Source organism: Zeus faber (assembly GCF_960531495.2).
Source record: "Zeus faber genome assembly, chromosome: 6".
Taxonomy (NCBI): domain Eukaryota; kingdom Metazoa; phylum Chordata; class Actinopteri; order Zeiformes; family Zeidae; genus Zeus; species Zeus faber.
In genome coordinates, this window is record NC_137201.1 from 34,168,741 (window position 1) to 34,194,184 (window position 25,444).

A 25,444-nucleotide genomic window follows, 5' to 3' on the forward strand; every position below is an offset into this window, starting at 1 on the left:
ATATCAAGGCTGGGGCTAAATGTCAGTTTGGGTTTATTATATAACATTTCTTTTTTTTTTTCTCTTTAATAGAAAGAAAAAGACGGAAATGGTGAAATTGTTGTTTAACCGTTTATTTGTGAACAGGAAAGTTTATGTAACATATAAAGAACACACACTTTATTCAAACTACAGAGGACATTCTGGTCTGGTCGTTCAGACCCATAAAAAATAAATTAACAGAAAGAAAGAGGTATTAAGGGGTACAGTTTATACACAGTCACGGAAAAACAGGAATTTCTCTCCATCACAGAAACAAAGACAGAGCTCAGGTCCAAAGGAGAAACAATTTTGTGCAAAAAATGCCCGTTGTACGTCAGAGAGATTTCCCCAAAATACCAACACAGAATGCGACGTCCCGTGTGGACGTCATTCGGCGACTCTCCGCCCTTTTTGCAGGACTGGAACGGAAACGCAGCTTCTCCACCTCTAATCCTCTGGTTTCTTCAGGAAGAAGTGCAGCGCCGAGGCCCAGTGCTCTCTGGGAAAGCGGTTGGTCAGCTCGCAGAAATCCAGCAGCTGGGAAACCTTGTCTGGAACCCGGAGAGAAAAGGAAACTTTCAACGGAACAAAGCGCCTTTTAAAAAACGCTCCCACTCTGGAGTTCCAGCGAGGAACTGATGAAACCAAGAGTTTGGATGCAGAACTTTCGGAGGAAATATTCAAAGGAGGGTCGGTCTGGTTTGGTTAAAAAAAAAACAACAACAAAAAAAAAGCTTCCCGGTTAAATCAAAAATATTTAAATACGTTCTGACGAGAAAGTTGAATTATTCAGGATCTGATCTCAACCCCTCCTAACAATATGAATAAAATGATAAAAGAAGCAGAGACGCATCAAGACGTGGTCTCACCTCCCGCTTTGGACTTGTTCTCTTGGTCTTTCTCGCTCGCCGCACAGTCCTGAGGTCAGAAGAGAGAACGACTCACGTCCCAAATACTGATTTGTAAAATCAAACAAACTAAAAACAACAGCAACAGCCTGAAGACACATTCCTACCGAGGTCGTCTGACTCTCCCATGGTCAGAATATGCACATTTTAATGACTGCTTCTACGGTCTCTTCCCGTGTGTTAATATGTGAGAAAAGCAGCGACAGCCGTCCCCAAAATATCCTCAAATTATGAATATCCAGATGGTCGTCGAAAAAGAAAAGATATTTGACTTTGTCGATATCGTCCGGCCCGACGCAGTAACAGATCACAGAACAAACCGCTGCGAAGCTGCGTTATTTGAAAGGAAAGAAAAGAAAAGAAGAGAAGAGAAGGTTCGGACCAGCGGGGGTTCTCAAGAGCGCCAGCCTCTGGGTGTGTGTGTGTGTGTGTGTGTGTGTGTGTGTGCCCCCACCTGGATGAAGGTGGCCAGCAGCACGGAGCTCATCTCCTGCTGCAGCAGCACCTTGTTGTGCTGGTTGTTGTAGCAGGCGGCGATGAGCGACGGGAACAGCACCTTGATGAGCCGCGGGTGGCTGAAGTAGCGGAAGGGGAGCTGGCAGAGCTTCTGCAGGACGCTGGGGTGTCGCCCAGACTGCACGATCACCTGAAACGCACAGCGGGTGGAGGCGTCGTCAGCCAGGGGCCACACGCTGAGCTGGGGGGCCTGGGGCCCGGCCCCCCCCCCCCAGGCTCTGAAACGGCCGGATGGGAGGTTGTTTCTGCTCCAGCGGGAAACGAGGAGCTGCTGATGAAACCCCGACCGGACTCTTTCATAACTTCTCAAAATGGGCCAAAAAAAACCAAAACAAAACAAAAAAAACATTCTTTGTCCATGTTTCGATGGATGAACTGTGTTTACGTCGACGTATCAACGTGGAATCAGGTCGACATCAAATCAGATCCAACGTGACTCTGGAGAACGACGACACCTGAACTTCACCTTGAACACCCCCCCCCCAAGGCTGGTTCTGTCCTGGGGGGCCCCCCCGACGGGCGCGTGCGTGCGCACACACACACACACACACACACACACACACACACACACACACACACACTCTAAGAAATTAGCAATAGCACTAATGGAGTTCTCACCCAGCTGACGCCCTGCCGGCCCCGTCAGCAGCCTTGGCACCAGGCAGCCAGCGGGGGGGGGGGTGGGTGTTTCTAGGGGGATCCTGGGGGACGCCGCTCTGGGGGGACTGTCAGAACAGTAAATCCTGGCGGGGGGGGGGGGGGGACACACCCGCCACAGGTACAGACACCGGGACCCGATGGAAACCAGAGAGGAAGTGGGTGGGGGTGGGGGAAATTAATTCACAGGATTTAAAAGATGTTGAAAGTACACTTGGTAAAACGCTTCCTTTGTGTTGTCTTTGATAAGGCACTTGAGGGTCTAACAGCAAGATAAACAAAGACGTAATTCACTGCTTTTATCAGTTCATGTTCCAGGTTCCAGCAGAACACCTCACGGCAGGTGCAGCCGCAGCTTTAAAGTTGGTTCATGTCGGTGTTTCCAGGCGCAGGCGGCTACAAGAGGGAAGCGTGTGTTTCCCCGAGGAATGTGGGAGCCGGTGACTCACGGCAGGAATGGAAGAGACTCTGCTTGTTTTCACACTATCACATCCTCCATCTCCACATCAATCTCCTGCGTTGCAACACTGCGGCGGCGGCGAAGCGGCGTTCCCTGATGCAGGATCTTCATTCATCACCGTGGTTCACGCCGCGGTTCAGCACGAGGCGACGCATGTCTCACTTTGCGTTCTTCAAAACATTTACGGCGCAGGGATCATGATTTAACGGCGTCACCCGTGCCGGGCGCTGGAGCCGGGGCCGCGAGGAGGCCCGGCCCCCAAATCACCCGCCCGTCTCATAATCTCACACTACGCAGGCCCCTGCACGGAGCGTCCCATCCCAGGTGCTGGGAGCCAGGGCAGGGAGTAAAAGCAGGAGGTGAGGGGGGGGGGGGGGGGGGGGTCGGGGACCCGCTCAGCCAGAGCGACACCAGGTTCTCCGCAGTCCCAAGGACCAGGACGGGGGGCCTCGCCCAGCGCCTGCGGTCTGGATGTCTCCAACCTCGGGTCCTGGTCCTGGTCTTTCCAAACGGCTGAACTTTATGACGCTGCTATGACATCACGACGCACACGACGACGAGGGGACGTAAAGTTCACGCTGTGAAACACGAACAGACGCTGCTGCCGCGGCGTGAAGCGGTTGAAACCAGTTTCATGAGGAGGAGGAAGGAGGATGAGACCTGTTTTTAGCATTTAAGATAAGAGCAGCTGCCAAACAGAGGCATTGGCAGCGTCGGGGGCCAAGTTCCACAAAACGGATCAAAAGCTCAGTACATTCTTAACAGAGAATGATGTCGTTTCTTCAGCCTGAAGCTTATTTTTTGGACAATTGGGAGTCGCCCGAGCGCTCGGCATCAGTGGGATCTACAAGGACAAGCTTCCTCTTTACGTCTCAAATCCAGAGCATTCAAGGCCGATAAGCCGCAGATCGGACACTTCAGGTCCCAAAATGTCCAGAAGAGTCTCTGGAAGCTTCCTCTGATAACAGCCGTTCAGCAGAACCAGCCTTTACGATGCTCAGAGATGGCCCACCTTGACTTTTAAGGCCAGGGCCAGGCGTCTTAAGGACCTCATAAAAACCTGCTGTTTACACAATAAAAGCTCATAACTCTCCATCTATCTGCATGAGCCGACGCCGTCTTTCCCCAGGAGATCCCTGCGCTGATCCCTGCGCTGGTAACCAGACGCGTGGAGCGTCCTCGCCCAGAGCTTTACGGGGACAGAACGTCCCCACTTCACCGGGTTGGACCTGCGCTCACCCCTGAAGCAGCCAGTAAATCATCTACTAAAAACAAGGGCTCCGTCTGCGTCTGCTCTTCTTCTTCTGGTTGCTGTGTTTGCTCTGCCGGGCCTCCTCCCGCCTCCCCCCCGCCTCCTCCAGTCTGCACGGGCGGCGCTCAGCGCTCGGCCCGCCGGCGGTGGCGGCGGTGACGACGGACTGATGAAGGGAGGGATTGAACATCAGGCTGACAGGGATCAAATCGCAGAGGAAGCGTGTGCGTCTGAGCGTGAGGTGCACGAGCGTCAGCACAGAGCGCGTGAGGTTCAGTTCCACCCAACACTGAAAAAACTCATCAGGAATCAAACGACTTGTTCAACGTGCGAGAGTCTCGGTATCGACTCTGATTAGGAAAGAAGCTCTGACCTCGCACGCTCACACTCCGGGCTCCGGAGAGCTTTCTTTCCCATTTCAGTGAAAATGGCAATTTTCTAAGCCTTCCTGCAGAGCGGGGGGGGGGGGGGGGGGGGGGGAGTTTAACGTGTCAGCGGCACAATTATCATTTCATCGGGTCAAAGAATGCACAGATCACCAGGACGGATGATTCACCAGAGAACCACTCGTCCGGGAGCGAGGAGAGACGAGAGAAGACGAGTCGCAAAGCGGCGCCAGCGTCCTGAGGCTGCAGGACGTGAGGACGTTCATGTCTTTCCTGAACAATTCCAATTCAAGTCCAAGGAAAAAAGATAAAGCCCATAAACAACCAAACTAAAGAAAGGGGTCGGTGAGATGCTGAGGCTTCCCCTCCTCCGTCAGGATTGGTTCTGATTAAAGAAAAGCTGTGATGCCCCCCCTCCCCAATTTAAAATGCTGATGAGCTGGACGCTCGCCAGACAACGCTCATTTGGGGCATTTGAATAATTGGAGCGGAGCCAGAGCCAAATTAGCGCGGAAAATTAAATGAGGGAAGCGAGGAGGCGTGAAGCCCCCCCCCCGCCGCGTCTACCTGGTTGTCGGGGTGCGTGACGGTGAAGAAGCCCACGCAGATGATGACCTCGTGCAGCAGCTCCTCAGACGCATGCTGGGAGCAGAACCACAGCAGCGAGCTGACGATGTGACGGAACGCCAGAGAGAGGCCCTCAGCGCCGAGCACGCCCTGCCGGGGGGGGGGGTGACAGGTCATGCAGCCTTCAGACCATGGACATGATCCTTAAAGCTAATCACAAACTCAGACATAAAATAAAGAGGAAGAGAACATTTAAAGAACGTTCAAAAAGGACTGAACCCTGTGTCAGGGTGAAGGAGCAGCCCATGGTCTTCAAACTGTCCACCACAACAACTGGTTCAGAACTAATATATATATATATATATATATATATATATATATATATATATATATATATATATATATATACACACACACATACATATATATACACACACACACACACACACACACACACACACACACACACACACACACACACACACACACACACTGTATATAAAACTTGTTTAATGTAGATCAAGCTCTTGGAGGTGTGTGTTGTGCACCTGGAAGGCTGGCAGGTCCAGCAGAGCGAAGCTGTTGAGGAAGCGGACTCCCTGCAGCGCCACCTGGATCACCCCGGGGCCGTAGGGCTCCTGGGGACCCTGGGGGGCGGCCGGGCCCTGGGGGGCAGCGGAGTCCGGCATGGAGCTGTGCAGCAGAATACTGTACAGGGTGTGGACCACACCCACCAGGTCGGTGCTGCGCAGGAGCGACGACAGCCCAGTAGGGTCTGTACGCTTCTGGTCAAACACACTGGAAGTACTGGGTGGGTGAGGGAGGGGAGAGAGAGAGAGAAAGGGTGACAATTGAAATTTAATTCAAACCACTAAAAATCGGAGCGAAAGAAAAGATTGAAATTCTATGAAAAGTAACAATTGAATGTGACAGATGATGATGTCACGTTTGATTCAATTCTACATCAGACGTGATCCGACGAGAGGTGAATTCATTTGGGGGCTGTGTGACCAAGTCATTGAAACACGTCACTTGACGGCTGGATTCGCAGAGAAGCCGAAAATCAAGAAATTCTGGAGTGTCTCTTTCATCTCATAAACGACAAAATAATACTGCATTTCAATGTATTTATTTAATGATGGCGTCATCGAATGAAGTAGTTCTGCAGCAGAGCAGAAGAGGACCTTTCCACCGGTCCTTCTGTGCGGAGCCCGGACCGCTCGCCTCCGTCAGCGGCGCCGCTGAACCCCGTGCCGGGGTCACATGTGGGTGGGCGCCGCCGGCTGAGGCTCATGGTGAGTGACGGAGCTTTAGGTCAAGTAGATGACTATCTCCATGGGTGGGGACGGCGGCTCAGACGACTCGCCGGCTGTTGCCCGGTGGCAACGCAAACCCAAAGACTGAAGGAATCCTGAATACTGCCAATAAAGGACTTGATTATAGTGAGGAAAGCTTGACTTTGATGCCGGTTCCGAAACGATACTTTCATCAATACAGATTTTTAGCATATTAAATTACAGTTATGGTTACATTAGATGATGTCATCTTTTGTTCAAAGTGACTTCGGTACATGTTGTCGGTCACATCAAACCAACCGTAAATCACAGCTAAACCTTCCATGGGAATTAAAGGTCACAAAGTTAACAATCACATAATGTGGACTAAAAACATAAAAAAGCCCGTTAGGTCATCTCTTTGACCTCAGTGAGCCAAAGGGTTAACAACTCAGACATTGAAGCCACAGAACGTTTGAATACTGAGCAGCACCAAGGCGATCCGGGCGACACTATAAAAGCATTGAACTGCGAGGGCGTAGAGGGAGAGGAGGTAGAAAGGAGGAGGAGGAGGAGGTGATGGAGGAACACGGGGTCCTGGTGTCGGTGGTGAAATATAAAAGCTCACCGCCCAGTGACCACGAAACACAGCTTGCAGATGCCGTGCAGCAGAGCAGAGGCCTTCTGGAGCAGGTCGGACATCTTGGGACACTCGTCCACGGGTCCTTGGATGGACAGGAAGCAGCCGTACAGCTTGTCGATCAGTCCCATGTTCACCACATAGCTGCGGGAAACATCAAATAGAGCAACGTGACCGGGAATATTGTCTTGTTGAAAGCTGCGTTACAGAACACCCTGGAACGCACGCTCAGAGTCATTTCCCCGTTTCTGGCGTAAAAAAAACAACTCTGGACGGATTAACAAAGACCTTTGCTGTGTGCACCTCGGCAGGGCGGCAGGTTGGAACCTGATCCCCGCTAAACCCTTCACCCTCGCTATTACTGTGATATCTCCAATTTGTCTCTGCCAATGACGGCGCCTGTGATCGGGTTCCATGCACTCTTTCAACCGCAAATCGCTGCTAATAGTGTCATTAGAGGGCTGTTGTGCCCCCGGTGCCACCCCAACCCCGGGCCCCTGACAGTCCACTGACCTGCAGCACCGTTCCACCCCACCCCTCCCACCAGAGCAGGGGCGAGGACTTTGAAATGCCGGCCGATGGGTCCGGAAGGATGAGGGTTTGAGCATTTCATGATATGTAACAAATGGAAGCGAATAATCTGATACATTTTAAAGAGGGGGGGCAACTTTATCTCTACAAAAGATAAAGCAGATGGAGCGACAAAAACAGAAATGGCTTATATGACTAATATGACTAATAAGATTAGGCACACAGACCCCGACCTCCGCCCCCCTTCTCAGACTGGACCACAGCAGTCGACGGGACCACCACGATGGAGACCTCCACATCTCCAGCCACCGCTCGTCGGCGTCTCACTTCCCCGACTCCGTCCTGCAGTCGCATACCTCCGCTGTGTTGGTGCTGGCGGCTCTCACAGCCTGCGATTACCCTCCTTTTCCAGCCTCAACAATAGGTCATCCGACACTTGAACCTCGGGCCCTTGTTTTGACTTCGTCCTCTTTCACAGCGTTAACTGGGTTGAAAGCAGCTTTCCACACGCTGACTGCTGCACTAAACGCCACCCCGCCCCTCCTCTTTTTTTTTTTTTTTTTTTTTTTTCCTTCTTCAAGGAGGCTCTGTGTTCAGTCTTGTTCCTGTTTTTTTTCATTATGCTTCATGCATTGGATTATTAATTACAATGCAAAGGAATGAGCAACTGAGAGGAAATGGAGCTCTCCTTTCCGCATGATCTATAGTTTGGCGTAATGGTGTTGCCAAAGCTGAAAGCGTTTTGATCTTTTGTTTCTGCGCCGACGTGCACATTACACCAGGCACAAGGTAAATCTTCTGCCCCTTCTTGGGATTACCACGCTGACGACGCCATTCTTCTCAGGACCTCTCGCCTGTCTGATGGGTTACGGCCAGGTCAGCGGAGAAGAGCGGTTGGCCCGGCAGCTGCTGGGCCCAGATGAGTCATGGGAAGTGGGAGGTTTGTCGGGAGGACTCCCCTCTTCCTCGCCCCGGGTCTGCCTTTCCTCAGGGAAAGCGCTTGTTGGCATGAGTGTTTATCTTAGTATATTACTCAAGACCTTTAGGGAAACATTTCCCTCCATTTTTGGTAGCTGTAAATAACCAACACAACAAGACAAAACACCGTTCACATTAAAAGACACAGCTTCACTGCCAAAGTCCAACAAACACAAGGAGCCGACCGACCACACAGTCCTCCTCCATTTTGTTCCTTGTTTGTCAAGATTGCGCTGCCGTCCACGTCGAGACATCGGATAGGCAACAATAACCTACACATTGTGAATTGTGTACGAGGCGTAAAAGAGGCCACAGATAGGTGGTGAAAGGAGAATAATACAGGTGGTAGAAGTGAAGGGAGGAGCAGACGGAGGGGGGAGAGAGAGACAGAGAGACAGAGAACCTGATGAGGTCCTGGACCCGGGTGTTGAAGGACTCGGAGGCGGAGCTCTTGGCCTTGTTGTCGGGGGAACGGGGCAGAGGAGGCTCCCCTTCGCCGGGTTCCGGGACGGGCGGCCAGACGAGGCCCAGGACGGTGGCGCTGGTCTGCAGCAGCCCTGTGGTCAGGCCCTCAAACACTTGCTTGTTCACGCCACGACCGAAGAGCGAGCGGTCCTCGTCTGGGACGTAGAGCTGGAGGGGGACGAGAAGGAAGGGCCGTGTTGGAGGTTCCCCCAAGATTCACAGACAGCAGAATAAATATGACAACATTTTATCGAGAAGGCTACAGAGGAGATGACTTAACAGCCAGCACGCATCTTCAGTGTTCCCCATTGACTATCATTGTCGGAAAGTTTTGTCAAAGAGATGAACAGACTAATAAGGAGGGAGCAGCATGTTTCCGGGTCATTTCTTGATTCTCACGAGACCAGGTGAGACCAGGACCATTCCTAGAACGGCTTGCTGTGTGTCTCCCACTACAAACTGGGTCAGGGTTGGGAAAACACAAAACCCTCCTGGAAAATGCGAAGGTTAGACTAAAAAAATCAGACAACGTAAACAGCGGATTACCTGGATCTGGATTTGGTTTTGAGGTTAAATGACATGTAAGCATAGCAGTCAGAGTTCAGGTTTACTCTACAATGCCAGTTCTAAATGTGGAAACACTGCGTCCAGGGCCTGAGGTGCACACTGACAGCGAAGGCAACTCCACCAACATTCTCCACAAATCTAATTACAGTGGGACAGACATAGACAGAGGCCCTGCCCCCACTCTGGATACCACACACACCAAGAGAGCTCCTGCATGCGTACACCCCCCAAACATCTAAATATAATGCTAAATATAGAGCAGGGTTCATCGATCCCACTTTACCATTTTACTCATACTTTCACAGCATAACTAAAATATAAATTGCAATTAAGTGTTGAATGAGCGTGATGATGTAGTTTGTATTTCACATTGAGTGGGCGTGCCAGCTTGAATAATCGCTTTTCGGGAAGTAGCACTTTAACCTGAATATTTGGTGCTAAAATCAGTGTTTTCATGCCACAGTCACTCGCTGACTCTGGAATTGATGCATTGCAGCAGGGAGTGCCATGGAAAAACATTAAATAGCTCAAAATGCAAAAAGTTGCGCAGGGGCCTTCAACCTTAAGCGGAATTGGGTGAAAAACACAAAACAACAAATAAAAGACAATGTTATATTCTAGAGGCTTTGGGGTTGGGTGTAACTTCTTGGCGGGCGGGATCTGGACCCCGGGCCGCCCCTTGCAGACCGCTGATATAGAATATCAGAAAATACATTTAAAGAAAATCATGAAACATACAAAAAATGAAGAGTAGGCACATAAATCGATTATGAAAACCACTCAAACAGAATCATGTCAAGAGTGGGTTTGGGGTTTGGAGACGTCAGTCATCAGAGCAGCGGCCAAGAAATGTTTTACATAAACTGAGAAACCTCTTTCACTGGAACTGAACAAGGCCTGAGTCAAAATGTAATGCTTATTTAAAAAAAAAAAAAAAAAAAAGACAAGAAATGGAATATTATTTCTACGTTGATATAATGACGATTAGTGAAGGAACTGATGGTCACCATGAGGTTGCAAATAAACATCCAGTCCCTGAACTGGAAAATAACAGCTTGACTCAAGATTAGGATGAGGACGTAGCGCAGGCTCATTCATCCGGCTCATGTAGACATCAATGCAGGTTTTTATTTCTAAATCCTGAAGACATGAAGGAACAATATGATGTTGGGCCCGGCGGAGGACGTACCGTGAGCTGGTGGAGCAGCAGGTCCATGAGGAGGGCGATCTTGTTGCTGAAGAGCACGTAGGAGCAGTTGATGTGGCAGCGGGAGCAGGCCAGGTAGTAGGTGTTGACAGCGGCACACAAAGACCTGCAGGGAGACGCAGGATGGAGGATGATGAACGAGGAGGACGGAGGACAGAGGCGCTGACATCAGGAAACTAAACATACTCTTCAGTGTTTTGGCTTCCTTAATGGTGTCCTTTATCTCCACCATTCAAAATTCTCACTAACAGTGTGTAACGCTATGCATTGGAAGGAAATAAAAATATATATACATATTTATTTTGGAAACGCATAATTAAAATGTATATATTAATAATATAAATTATAATTTTGTATTAAACTAAATGATTAATAATTTATTAAAAATTCCATTTAATTCTATGAAATGTGCAGCCTTACACGGTACGTTTGAATGGCACACACTCACACTCACACACACTCACACACACACACAAACACACACACACACACACACACACTCACTCTTATCTACTTTTTGGGCAGAAACTCCCTCCAGAAGAGCCAAGAGAAATCTCTGCGCCATCTCGGCTGAGACGGTGCAGTGTTTCCTCTGGGGAGATAAAGCAGCTCCCGGCGGCCCCCAGGCCGTTCCAACCAGGGGCCGAGCCAGAAGGTTCCTACCAGGGGCCCGAGCCAGGGCGTCCCGTGCAGGGGCCCGAGCCAGGGCGTCCCGTGCAGGGGCCCGAGCCAGGGCGTCCCGTGCAGGGGCCCTGCCCAGAGAGGAGCTGAGCCTCCTCCTTATGTCTGCTTCAGAAGGAGCCTCTTTGGAGATGAATGTGGCAGATAAGTGACCGGTCGCCCCGGCTGCCGCTCCACTTCGCCCCCACTTCCATCAGTTAATATTTTCTGACAACTGTATATTTAAGCCGAGGGCGACTGACTGCTCATATCTGCTGTTTGAAGGATGGAATCTGGCTCGGCTGCTTTAAGTAGGGTGTGTTTATTTCAACGGGTAAACATTTTGATATCTAGCGAAACCTTCACATCTGCTGCGCGTTTTCGGTCAAACCCACTTGGCACGGAGCAGGAAAACAGAGAGCGCAGTCTGTCAATAACTTCCCCATTATGTGCTTTTCATTTGCTGGGAGGCGGATCGCTTGTTTTACAATATCGTTAGTGACATTGTAGTGTAAAGCTGCCAGAGACGGAATGTGGTGTTAATGTGAGAAGCATTACAGTGAGCGAGGTGGGAAATCGCTGCAGAGCTCATCTAAACACGGGCACTTTGTAAGACGTCCGACACAGTTTAATGGAGCAGCCGCACCTCTACAATGAGGAGGATTTATTTAAAAAAGGTGGACAGTGGAGGAAAATGTACAGCTGTGCTGAGACGGACGAGCAGCAAAGCGACAACCCAGCCAGACGACCAGCGAGGAACTGGTGAAAAAGTGTTGTACTGATGGTTCCAAACAGTCACAATATCAGAAATATAAGATTACCAACTGGAGTTGCTAATGGATAATTCAGCAAAATTGCACTGACCTCGCAAATATTGCAGAGAGCAGTTTAGTCACTGCAGGCTAGCACAGTGGTGCAGTAAAACGTTCCAGTGCTGTTATACTGTACATCAACAACCTGATCACCTGAGCAGAACCAACGGTTTTCATCAAACATCACCCATTGAGGCTCGGAACCTAAACGTTGAATAATCATTTTTGGACTCGTACCAACAGCAATAAAAAAAGGGAGCAGTTATCCCAGTCAAAGTAGTTTTTGTTTTGGTCCCTGCTCCTTGTCAACAGATTCTGAACAGATCCGTATGGATTCGGGCCAATGCGCCGTCCTAGTGTAGCGAGCGTGCACTGGCTTTGTAGCCCGGTTAATCATCCTTGTCGTGGTCCATCTGAACAAAGGAGGATCCTGTCGGAGGCATGTTGGGAGTCCTGCCCTGACACCAGTTGGTACAATGAACCAGTTCAGTGACTTGTCACCGGTTTCCTCCCACCTAATTGAACTTGATGAGGCCGACACCCGATAGCGCCGCCTCTGTGGGAATCTCACCCCCTCAATACCCCTCGGTGACATCTGGTGTCAAAGATTTTGAGGAACCTTTTTTTTTTTTTTTTTAAGGGACACACCATTCCGCCTCATGTTGCACAGAAGTGTGAGACCGATGTGTGCCAGTCTCCAGGAACCTCCACCTACGGAGCCGACGGGTCTCGTGTTACACTCTGACGGACACCCAGTGCGCCTTTAAGGAGCTTGGCAAATCAATCACCACCCACAAGGTACATTCTTAATCTAAGAAGAATGATTACTTTGAAGACCGACCTGCCAAACCTCCATTTGACGAGGAGACCTGACACGAGGGAGGAGAGTCACAAAAGGAATTCTGGGAAACGACAATGAGGAGTGAGAATGAGGTCAGCGTTGAACGGAGGACTCTGCCCACCGAAAGCCATGGAGCTCGGAGCGGGGTTTGATTCACCTGATCCTCCCCCCCACCCCCCGGGGCTCTGCCTGGGTGGCCGGCAGGGTCTGACCAGGTAGAGGGGGCTGGGAGAGGGGGGCCCTCAGCACTCAACTCCAACAGTTGGACGCACGTTGGAATAATGATAAGAATAAATCAGTTTCGAGCGGAATTTAACTAGTTGTCCCTTTCATTTAAAGACAATACTGAGATCAGAAAAGAACCCCAAAAGCAGGCAAAAAAAGAACACAAACAAAATACAGAAGGCATTTAATTACGTCTCTCATCATCTCTTTTCTGGGGGTGAGATGAGAGGTTCTATCGTAGATCTGCAGGAATTCTCTACAGACAGGGCAACACCAATGAGGTGATGTAAACATGCAAGCAACACCTGAAGTTTAGAACCAGCATCAAGTCACAAAGGACGGACACATGGAGACTTTATGGAATTAGAACCAAGGTCAGATTTCCTCTGGTTTCCAAAGCCCAAGGGAGAGGTTTGACTTTGAGTCGCAACACCAAGGAGCAGCAGCAGCAGCTGAAAAGGCAGTTGGAGCCGACGCCCTTTGGAAATCGTCTCTCAGAATGAAAGCCGGTGCGACCCCCTCTTGGCCAGACCTCAGCTGACAACAGCACAACAAGCATGTAAAAGGCTCTTTATGCTTTTTGTCAGAGCTCTGTTATCAGCGCAGAGATCTGAGCTGCTCAACATGAGGCTCACGTTTCCAACCCCTCTGTGCTTTTCCTATGCGCCCAGCGGAGCCTGACCGGAGGAACGCTGCCGAAATCTGACCAACTTCCAGATCAGGTTGTGTCCCTGCTTTACAAAAAAAAAGAAGAAAAAAAACAAAAAAAAAAACAGGGAAAATTTGTGTTTAGGGGAAGAAAAAGAATCCTAAGCCAAAATAAAAAGGGCGAGGAGGCAAATCCATTTCCTTGTGCTGTCAAACAATCCCTTCATTCACTGGTGTCTAAATGACATTTAATTTGATTCTGCTGTTGATCTCCCTGATACCCTGAGTGCTTCCAAGACATCCATTCTGCCGGACGGCCGCGGAGCGAAGGAAATCTGATGAGCCGTCACGCAGCGCCACGCACACCAGATTGCACAGAGACAAGTGAACATACACAAACGCCACAAAACATCCTGAAATAAGAGCCGGGCGACGGGTCGGGTTCCACACTCCACACTGAGGCACCAACACTCCAGGACCAAGAAACTGCTTTTAAACACCTTCTGGTGCAGGCCAGGACTATTCATGAAATACCAACTACAATATCCCCACTTCGTCGATGTTAGAAGACCTTCCCCTGGCACTAGGGCTGTCACGATCATGGAATTTTAATTGACGATTAATTGTCATATAAATTGTGATTTGCTAATTCGGTTTCTTTTTTTGTTCTTTTTACGCCACTATCATAGAAGAGGCCTAAATTTAAACTTTACTCTTGAATGAAAACCCACCGAATTTACATTTTATTTGTCGAGACATTTCTAGCAATGGTTTAAAATTCTCCTTAAATTTGGACTGAAACAAAAGATTGTGGAATTTTGACGATCTCGCAAAAAGATTGCGATCAGCTCAAATAATTGCAATCAGGCGATGGTCAATCTGGCACAACATATAAAATTCCAGGATTAGGGTTTATTTTAGGAGTTGGAACACACATCGGATGAACCTGCTCCCTGAACCGAATCCAGATATCTGCAACACAGATTCTCTGAAGTGCTAACGAAAATATTCCATTTTAGACGAGACGCTCTAATGGAACGCTCCCAGTATACTTGGAAAATCAGAGTCCCCCCCCCCCCCGTGCCTCTCTGCACTGCCACCTGTTGGATTAGAGGGATGAGTCACTGGCCAAGTGCCAACACCTCTTTAAAATCTGCACTCGGAACTTCCCCAAACCGTCAACTGGCACCAAATGTGGCAGCACAAATGGAGTGAAGCCGCCCTGATCAACACGCTGAACGTCAGGTGGATCGTACCAGGATGGTATTGGGCAGGATGTCACAATTCCATTCAATACGATAATAATGACAAGGCTCTATATATCCATATATTCACATGTTCTACATAAGGAGAATTGCTGCCAACTTTTTAGTTTACCTGTCTGATTACAAAATTATTTACACAGAGAAAATTGGTGGGATTGAATTAAAGCGGTAAGTGGTTGCATAACTTCCAAAGATACAATAACACGATACACACAATACAATTTTACAACGGATTCAGAAACTGAAACCACATATCCAGCCCTATCTTTTAGGGTATTTATGTAAATGCAGCACCAACTACTCATGGGTCATTAGGGCAAAGTAAAGGCTATTCATGTAAATGATCATGTAAAGTGATTACATTTAAGCAAATGAGAATTATGACAGATCTGAATAATGGAATTAATCTTGCTTATGGAAGAGCTCACAGGTTAACATTTGGGAATCCACTGTGTTGGCAGCAGAAGTTAATGAGCGCTGCCCAGGGCTCCGCTGGCCGCAGGGTTACACTGGGACATGAGCGAAGCCTCACAGAGGAATTAGCTCATTAATGTAATGGTAACAAGATGGAATCAGCTTCCCCAGGGACAGATATGGCATCTCCACAGCTGCCTTTTTTTGTAAATCACTCAGCTTATCTCGGAGGAGGAGGAGGAGGTGATCAATACAGCAGCATTACTGTAAACAGATAATGTAGCTCGCTGTCTGGCGGCCGTCCAGATGACAGGGAGTGATAAGTGGGCGTCCAGGCAGCTTCCCTGCAGCTCAGCTCGCCGACCTCTGGATTCAGCCCTCTGCGGGCGCAGAGCTGCACGTGCTCCCTGCAGCTTTTTAAGGTTCTTAAAAGATCTGGTCCATTGAAAAGGAATAACAAGAGTAATAAGAATAATCCACCGTACCGTGGTCATGGATGGATTGTTAATGTCTTCATCGTTCTCACATTAAGATTAAAATACCTCCTGAATTAGACCTTTAAAAAGTAAAAAAAAATTACACTAAATAAGGTGATCAAGATTTGTTTGAATGTGTTAAAATGCAGCCAACACCCAGGAGGCCCTGCTGTTGGCCTTCACTGTGTAACTACTAATTATTACTGAAATTAACGGTCAATCCCAGGTCCATATAAACAAAGCGACATGGCGGTTCAGAGGCTAAGACCTGTCATCTCTCTTATGCATATGCAAACGTCAACAGGGGAACCAGTTTGGGCACGAGAAAGAATTAATTACGGAAGATCTGAACTTCCTGGCAACGGCGTTATCGTTACTCATCACTACCTGGTGATGGCTGACGGTTGAACTGAAAGACGTTGATGAGAGATGTTCACCTCCGTCTCCTGGACGTCAGGAGAACTTCTCAAAGCCGGGGGTGGGGGGGGGTTGTGTGTTTAAGCCAGTGCAGCGGCACGCCCACATGTGCAAGCACAGTCTGCAAACAGACTTTATGTACAATGAAGAGACTCCACTGAGAACAATCACATGGAGTTCAGCAGTCTGCTTGGAAATTCCTCAGATTACAATGATTGAGGAGGAGAGAGAGGGGGAGAAAAATCAATATACATGCGATGCCCTGTAAAAGCCTTATAAATATAAGAAGCATTTGTCCATTAGCGGAGGTTTGGAGACCAGTAAATGCTAATGAATGGGGGAGCGAGGCCATTGCAGTCCATTAGAGAGCCCCCCTCCCCCCCAGCGGCTGAGGCGGCGTCCCTGAGGTTCTCGGCTACAAACCACGCACAACTCAAACTGCTGTGCTCGGCGTGACGGACTGGACAGATGCTTTTCTGGGCTCCGAGACGACAAACAAGCAGAAATTGATCAACAAAATGGAAACGCTTCCAATTTCTGTTGCTATTTATTAAAATACGTTTCCAAGGGATTTATCGTGAACACAGATTGAGTGAGTTACATGAGATCAGAACACCGACTTCATCAAACTGTGGGTGAAATGTTGCCGTTGCCTCTGTAATCATGTTTCTTTTATAAACATTGTGTCATACAGTGCTATGGTATTTTACACTATTGTTCCCAAAGAGAAATGTAAAGAAACAACGTGCCACTTCAGTTATCTTAACACTCAAATTGCTAATCTTTTTTTTTCTGGGCCAGAAATTTCCTGAAAAACATTCCCCATGTGGCACAAAATATTGGAGAGGGCGACTGTTATAACTTGTTATTACTCAAAATCAAAGAAAAGGAGGATTAAATGAACCCTCTATAGAGATTAACTAGGGAGGTTATTGAGCTAGCTTGAAAATACGAGAAAAAATATAAATGAGTAAATATGCATTAAACCTTTTTTACTTAAGAAAAGCTAAATCCTGTTTATTTTTTAAAGTGAAATAACAATAATAATTCAGTAGGATTTTGACGCTCTCCTCTTAAGGTCAGATCATAATCTTCCCTTCATTTCATTCGCTGTCTGCGTGGTGCGGCAGGTTGGCGTTGCGGTGCGATGGGCAGCAGCAGGTTCAGGTTCGTGTGCGGTCATCCCTCATCTCTCCGCTCCGTCTCCCCAGTAATGGGAGAAACGACCTTGATGGCCTGAAACACTCTGCTCAGCACTTCAGCCCGTGAATGGAAATGTACCGATAATCCTGCCCCGAAGAGAGCGGAGGCTGAAACCCACCGAACGTGAGCGCAAAGGGGTCGATTTGCTTTCAGAGTGAACCGACGGGGAGATCTGGTCACCTGCACAGTATAGATGTATGGTTTACGTATTTATTTCCCGACAGGAAAATATGAATGTGATGTTACTCACTTGTGAGGAATGCGTGGGACTGCGGAGGGGCTGGAGGCGGCGGTGACGACCTGAAGAATCTGTTCCAGGGCCGAGAGACCTCCACCCACCTGGAAGGCCACCTGATCTGCATTGTTCTGTGGAGAGAGAGAGAGAGAGAGAGAGAGAGAGAGACCCCAGCAGTCAGTGAGTGTGAGGACCTAACAGAGGCCAGGAGGGCGCAGCGAGGGATTGAAACCTGAACCAAAGTGATCCCTGAAGAATTCCTGTTAAATCCCAAACGTGCACAACCCTCTTCACCCCAGCCGTCCACTTTCAGTCCACACAGGGTGGTGTCCCCCAACAGGCACACAACAGTCAAATACACCGCGTTCAAAATTATTATGCAAATGATGATTTTCCTAAATAGTCGATGCAAATGACAGTCAGTATAATTTTCAAGCCATCAACCGTTAGGGTATAATTCAAATGTTATTGAACAAACCTCCCAATGAAAACAGTATTTTTTTCCAAAAATAAAAAGCTCAAAATGCACTGTTCCAAATTATTATGCACAGCAGAGTTTCAAAACATCTCATAGGTTGTAAAGAACTGAAAATGGTCATTTGTTGAATGTGCAGCATTAGGAGTCATATAGAAGGAACAGAAAAGAAGAAATAGTCTTTATTTGTCACACAACACACAACACTACAACACATGCTTGCGCACACACACACACATGCACATGCACATGCTTTGGATGGTGCCGGTGAAACGGTTCCTCTGCATTGAACCATCCTGGCTTGTCCTTCCTCCGGGGGCACAGCCAGGAGCAGTGGGCAGCGTACGTGGACGCGCCCGGGAACCAGGTGATAAGTGTCCATCGCTGGTCAGACCATGATGGGTGCATGTTTTTGAGGGGGGTCCTTACTGACGTGAGGTGGAGGAAACCCCATGTGAGCACGGGGAGAACATGCAAACTCCACACAGAAAGGCTCCTGTTTGGGAGATAACCCACCGGAGCACGGTGCCAACAGCGCCCCAGGCGGGAATCGAACCCAGGACCTTCTTGCTGTGAGGCAGCAGTGGAATCCACTGCGCCACCGTGCCACAAAATATATAAAATATACATAATATACAAAATATTTACTGACATCAAAAGTTATTTCAATCAAAAACATCTTAACAGGCAAAGTTACATGTGAACATAGGAGCCTTCTTTCTTATCACCTTCACAGTTCTTGCCTCCATTGAACTTGTGAGTTTTTGGAGAGTTTCTGTTTGAATTTCTTTGCAGGATGTCAGAACAGCCTCCCAGAGCTGCTGTTTTGATGCCAACTGCCTCCACCCTCATAGACCTTTGGCTTGAGGATGCTCCAAAGGTTCTCAATAGGGTGGAGGTCAGGGGAGGATGGGGGCCACACCATGAGTTTCTCTCCTTTTATGCCCATAGCAGCCAATGACACAGAGGTATTCTTTGCAGCATGAGATGGTGCGTTGTCAGGCATGAAGATGATTTTGCTACGGAAGGCCCGGTTCTTCTTTTTGTACCGTAGAAGAAAGTGCACAGTCACAAACTCTATATACTTTGCCGAGGTCATTTTCACACCTTCAGGGGCCCTAAAGGGGCCCACCAGCTCTCTCCCCGTGATTCGGCCCAAAACATGACTCCGTCACCTCCTTGCTGACGTGGCAGCCTTGTTGAGACACGGTGGCCATGCACCAACCATCCACTACTCCATCCATCTGCACCATCCAGGGCTGCACGGCACTCATCAGTAAACAAGACTGTTTGAAAATGAGTCTTCATGTATTTCTGGGGCCCCTGCAACCCTTTCTGCTTGTGAGCATTGCTTAGGGGGGGGGCAATAGTAGCTTTATGCACAACTGGAAGCCTCTGGAGGATCCTACACCTTGAGGTTGGCTGGACTCCAGAGGCACCAGCAGCTTCAAATACCTGTTTGCTGCTTTGTAACGGCATTTTAGCAGCTGCTCTCTTCATCCCATGAATTTGTGGCAGAAAGCTTCCTCATTCTGCCTTTATCTGCACCAAGCCCTCTGTGCTCTGAATCAGCCACAAATCTCTTCACAGTACGATGATCACGCTTAAGTTTTTGTGAAATATCTAATGTTTTCATACCTCGTCCAAGGCATTGCACTATTTGAGGCTTTTCGGCAGCAGAGAGAACCTTTTTCTTTCCCATATTGTTGAAACCTGTGGCTGCTTAATAATGTGGAACCTCCTTCTTCAGTAGTTTTCCTTTAATTGGGCACCTAGCAAACTAATTATCACAGGTGTCTGAGATTGATACCAGTGATCCAAAGAGCCCTGAGACACAATACCATCCATGAGTTTAATTGAAAAACAAAAAATTAAATTTTTATGACACTTAAATCCAATTTGCATAAATATTTGGAACGCGGTGTAAAAACAAAAAAACTTGTTAACTTGTTCCAAAAACTTTTGGAAACCCTGCTGATAGGTAGAGCTGGGCGATATTGACCAAATGAAATATCACAATATTTTTGCAGAATACCTCAATATTGATAATTTGATGATATTTTGGGGGTGACTATTGGTGCTTTCACAAGTATTTACACACAAGAAAGAGAACCAATCATAAGTTGGACGTGGAAGGATATTATGACTATTGCTTATAACATCTAGAACAGTCTACGTTCTAGATGTTCTAGTGAAGTAAAGCAAAAAACTGCATAACCTTACTGTAAAAGCTCCTTAAAGACAACATTTATTAGATCAGATCAAGACAACCAAGATCCCAGATGTTATCTTAAATCAAGACAAATGTTGTACCGATATATCTCTCAGCCCTACCAACAGAGTGCACTGACACAAAGACAAAGTGGGTTTATTTTTTGAAGTAATTAATTTATCCACTTCTTTGAATTAACAAGATCAGAGAGAAAGTGAAACCGTTGAGGAGTTCCCAAGACAAACCATCAAACGGGAACTCAATGTGACCACGTCGTGTGTTGGTGTCGGGTTTACGTATCGGAGCGTTTTCTTCAAGTACAAGCTCAGTATGAGACCTGGATCTCCCCTTAAACACAGAAGCACAGAGAATACTGAACAAACTCTGGAGGCAAAAAGCAAGATTTATGAATAGAGTTTGAGATGTTCATCATCAGGTGGGAGTGGAAGTTACTGGCACTGGGTCAGACGCTGCTTCTACACAGTCCAATAAATTAACAGCTCCAAAGGCAAGAATCAGTGTAGTTGTGGGACATGTTGGTTCCTGGGTGGATGTGGCTGCGGACGGAGTAAAACCCACTGCCGGAGTGTGAGGGAGGCGCCCGGGACCCGAAACTAGTCGACAGATGGGACAGCGACAACATCTTCAGGGTTGTCCGCCGAAGGTCACTCCTCCGAATGAGGTTAGAGACGCTTGGCCAGGTTGACAGCGCTCAAATCCACCCACTTCACAACGCTTTTGTTCTGCAGACGAGGAGCTGCCGACATGCCTGGACACGGAACGAGAGGAGAGCCTCGCTAAATTACAGATAAGCTCTTCATCTGCCACTCAAGGCCACGCTGACGTAGCGCTGCTCCTCCATATCCGGTGAACACACACACCCAAGCCTTGTTAAGGATTTGGGAGACAGATCTCAGTAAGCGCTCCTAAGCATGGTCCTAAGCAGGACCATGGAGACCTGGAAGACAGTCTCATTAACCCAGAAAGTTACAGCAAGCGTTGTCTCTTATGAGGCTGATCAATCGTGTTTACTGAGGTTATCCTAAGCCCCTGTCAACACAGCCAGCTAAAAGCCTCTCAGGTAAATGAGACGAGGCAGCTCTTTCACGCAAGCTTATCAAATGGTATTAAACTGGGCGCAGCCTCCTGTAGCAGCCTGACAGCCGTCTGCGTCTCCTCTGCTGAAAGATGTATCTGTTGTGATGACGGAACAATCAGGGTGAAGAGGAATAAGCCAAAACGACTTGAAGTTGTTTTTTTTTTGTTTTTTTTGGTGGTCCAAACACGTGACGGTCGACAGAGGAAATAGAAACGTGATACAACCACAAAAAGGAGACTACATGTCTTCTCAAAGTCACCAGGGCAACGTTTGTTTTGCCCTTTGACAATGCAGGAAGTACAGGAGATGTGCTCCTGGCTGCCCCCCCGGAGGAAGGACAAGCCAGGATGGGTCAAATGCAGAGAAACCATTTCACCAGCAGCATCCAAAGCGTGTGTGTGTGTGTGTGTGTGTGTGTGTGTGCATGTGTTGTAGTGTCGTGTGACCATTTAAGATTATTTTTCTTCCCCAAGACGGTGAATATACGACAAACTAACTCTGTATATACAAGCTTAATGGGATAAACACAGTCTCATCTCTATGAAAACAGCCAGGATACACTGGAGAGCATTAGAGCAAAGATCCTCCACCCAGTGCAGCTACAGCCAATGTCTGTCTGTCCGTCTGTCCGTCCCTCCCAGGAAGACATAATTAACCTGAAACAGACCGAATAGGACGAGCAGCTGAACTGAAGAAAGGAAGCACTGAGAGCTTGACAGAGGTCGAAGGACGCCCAGTGAGTTGCACAGTTGGGAGTTCTTTCAATATTACAGCGTGATCGTTGTTATTTCAGTGAATCAGGCGGCCAAAAGGCAGCTAATGCAGAAAATCCACGAACCATCTCAGAGATTTCCCAAATGTCAGTACCCAACTGACAGTTTGAAAGCCTTTGCTGGATGTCGGAAGTTTCCGAGTTGTGAAATGAACGAGCTGCGTGTGGCAGCCTCAGCGGCTTCGCCCACGTGAGCAACGACTGTTTAAGAGCGGATGAGGCCTCAGCTTCAAACTCCACCAACAAGCTGCTGGTTCAGTCTTTTACAAACTGGGATTGAGTTACGGCATCACGCCGCCTTGTAGAGAAGACATTTCAGGGGTAAACAACGCTGTGAACCACAACAAACATGCAGGAATAAACATTTAGAGGCAGAACACAAACTTGTGTGTTTACAAGACAACTGGCACAGTATTTAGTAGAGTATGCTGTAATACTGTGAAAAGAACGTGGAAATGGGCAATACAACATATTGTGTTTTTTCTATAAAATGAACTGAGATGAATCAAAAGCCAATGTGGCACAAAACCAAACAAGCCGCAGAAACCGCAGAAAGTGAGTTTGAAGCAACACACAACGGAGCTTAATACATTTTACTCCCCATTGGTCTGGTGCTATGTGTTGATTTAAAGAGAGCCCTCCACCCACCATACACTGTTCCTGCTGGAATAAGACCATGCAGCTTCATGTTGAAAAGACGTCCTGCATGTTCACTAAGTCTCAAGTTTCTCCTACCTCTCCTACTGCAGCGTCAACCGTTGTTGGATTATTGGACAATAATATCTAATGACAACCCATAGACATGAGAAAACCCTAAAACAGCCTTTTCCTGTATTAAGCAATATGACCCATGACCCCTACATTGAACAACATGCTTCTCACCAGCTAGTGGATAAACTATGTAATACCAATTGTACCCTATGAAAATAAATTACCATCATATAATACAATTAGAATATAATACCATTATGTAGCACAACAAAGCTCCAAAGCACTGTCAGGATGAAATTATTTAGTCCTCATGACACCGGGACCCTTTCTACAAAGTTCAACGAAAATCCTTCCTTGCCTTCATGAAACATTTAGTTCACAAACTGAAACGAACAAATCAGGGTGAAAACGTGACCTTGTCTGCGGCGCTAAACATATAATATCATAATAACAAACCATTAACGTCATTCAGGCTCAGCCTCAGCGTCAATCAAACACCACAGAGATGATCATTCAGGGGAAACCGGCACGCTGACATACTTGTCCGTCATGCCAGCTTGCTGTTCTGAACGGGGGTTTCTTAAAACAAACACGGTGAGAAAAGCGATCCGTTCAATTCAAGCCAGCTGCAACGCGGCCGATTCCCTTCGTTACGAACGGGAATTTCCAAACAAAACCGACAAACCCGCCGCAGTCACCTTCGCTGGCTTCGGTGAAGTTATGCCCCAGCTGATCTGCGCTGCGTCTGTCAGTCTACGTGGGCCGACGTGAGAGCGCTCCGACATCAACCCTCCCAGAATTCCCCACGGTGCAGCTGGGTACGAGCCCGGCGCTCGGCCCCGCCGGCAAATGGAAATGTAAATACAGTCTGGAGGCTGTGGCTTTAAAAGCACCACATTCTCCATAGTTCACTCAAAAAGTCACCGACTTTGCTCGTGACTGGTTGTTTTTCAGAAGTGGTGAGAAACAGGACGAGGAGGTGTGTTCAACAACTTAAGAATAATTAAAAGAAAAAAAGCCTCAAAAATAAACAAAAAAACTCTTTTAGAAGTGGTTGCCAAGTTGGCAACCATGCACCCGCTGTTGGTTGCTAAGACTGACAAAGTTGTTGCGGAATTTTGATCATATTTTAATTGAGTGATCATGATCAGATATGACTATCCATATTCTCACTTGTTTCATTATTTTTGACAATTTTAAGTAATTCAATGCACCGTGGTGTTTCTAAACCTATGGCGGTTTATGGTGCTTATTTGATTTTTAATATGTAAGAGGCTGTTGAAATTGTGTTAATGGCCCAAATCTGGTTGCCCTGGGCAAGTTGGCAACCAATATCGTCACGCCCTCAGAAGGTTCATGCACTTAAACCTAGAATCCAAGTTGGGTCAAAATTGACATGGCTTTGTTTAAATTTCCAAGTTTGTACATATTATCAAATACATCAAAATGTTATTAAACTTATTGATAAAGTTCACATTATCAAAAACACCTCAAGATAAGGGATTCCTGGAATTTTAGATGATTCAAATATATTCGTTTGAAAAAATAAAGCAAGATAACAATTTAGCGTTCTAACAACAGGTTTTGCCCAAAATAAACCACCAGTGGCTCGGAGGGAGAGGCACGCTGAGGTCAGAGTCGCCCAGTGGACACAGAGAGGGCTGGGACCGTGTTGTCTGAGGAATTAGCAGAGAAAATGGAGACTGAATCAGATATGTTGGAGAAAAACAAATTTGTAGGTAAGTCAGTGACACTAGAGAAGCACGTCGGGTCAAATAATCTAAACGGTGCCAGTCGGCCCCGCTGACGGAGACGCTATTTATTTGACTTTGTCCACGGATTAGAGAGGAAAGTGTTCCCCAGGCTGCCCCACGCACCGACCAACCACAGCTCAGCAGAGCCAGGAGACAGGATTATGCTAATAGACTCCAGCGTAAATACCCAACAGGGCCACAAACGATGGATCTTACAAGAAGAAGACCAACACAAAGACACCAAGCCCTAAGCTGCGAGACGTACAAGATCCTTTTGACTCTAAACAACATTAGTCAATGTCAAAGTATCACATTGACAATTCTACTTCAGGAAAAGTACCTGCTCTTGAATGAATATTAAAAGTAAAAATACTTGTCATATTTGATATACCAGAGTCTATAATACTTCATAAAGTATGACTGTAGTTTGTAATTCTGCAGATGTAGATCCCAATTACACTTTACAAAAATAGTCATTTACAATAATATGGATCTAATGAGTCACTGATGAGCGGTTTGACAGAATTAGTCTTTGACTTTATTCATAGCTAAAGTTAAACGACTCAGTGAGAAATGTAAATCATGGTCCTAAGCAGGACCATGCTTAGGAGCGCTTACTGAGATCTGTCTCCCAAATCCTTAACAAGGTAAAATAATATACTTAAGAAATGACACTTGTACCAATCTACAATAACAAAGTACCCAAATACTTTTTTACTCTCCACTGCTGCTCGGCTACGTCGCCAGTGACACCAGTGTCGTGTGGACCAGAGCTCCGGGCCGTGACCTCTGACCT

At 47.4% G+C, this 25,444-nt stretch overlaps 1 protein-coding gene across 1 annotated transcript in view; it reads right to left on the reverse strand.

Annotated features, from left to right (window-relative positions):
- Nucleotides 1–107: 107 nt before the first annotated feature.
- Nucleotides 108–25,444, reverse strand: part of scaper (S-phase cyclin A-associated protein in the ER) — a 56,720-nt gene continuing 31,383 nt past the window's right edge. The window contains 9 exon segments of the mRNA XM_080001915.1: nucleotides 108–572; nucleotides 891–939; nucleotides 1,384–1,575; nucleotides 4,768–4,917; nucleotides 5,316–5,574; nucleotides 6,670–6,825; nucleotides 8,594–8,823; nucleotides 10,412–10,535; nucleotides 17,641–17,756. Of these exon segments, the coding sequence (XP_079858041.1) occupies nucleotides 469–572; nucleotides 891–939; nucleotides 1,384–1,575; nucleotides 4,768–4,917; nucleotides 5,316–5,574; nucleotides 6,670–6,825; nucleotides 8,594–8,823; nucleotides 10,412–10,535; nucleotides 17,641–17,756 (1,380 nt within the window). The 3' untranslated portion in view covers nucleotides 108–468.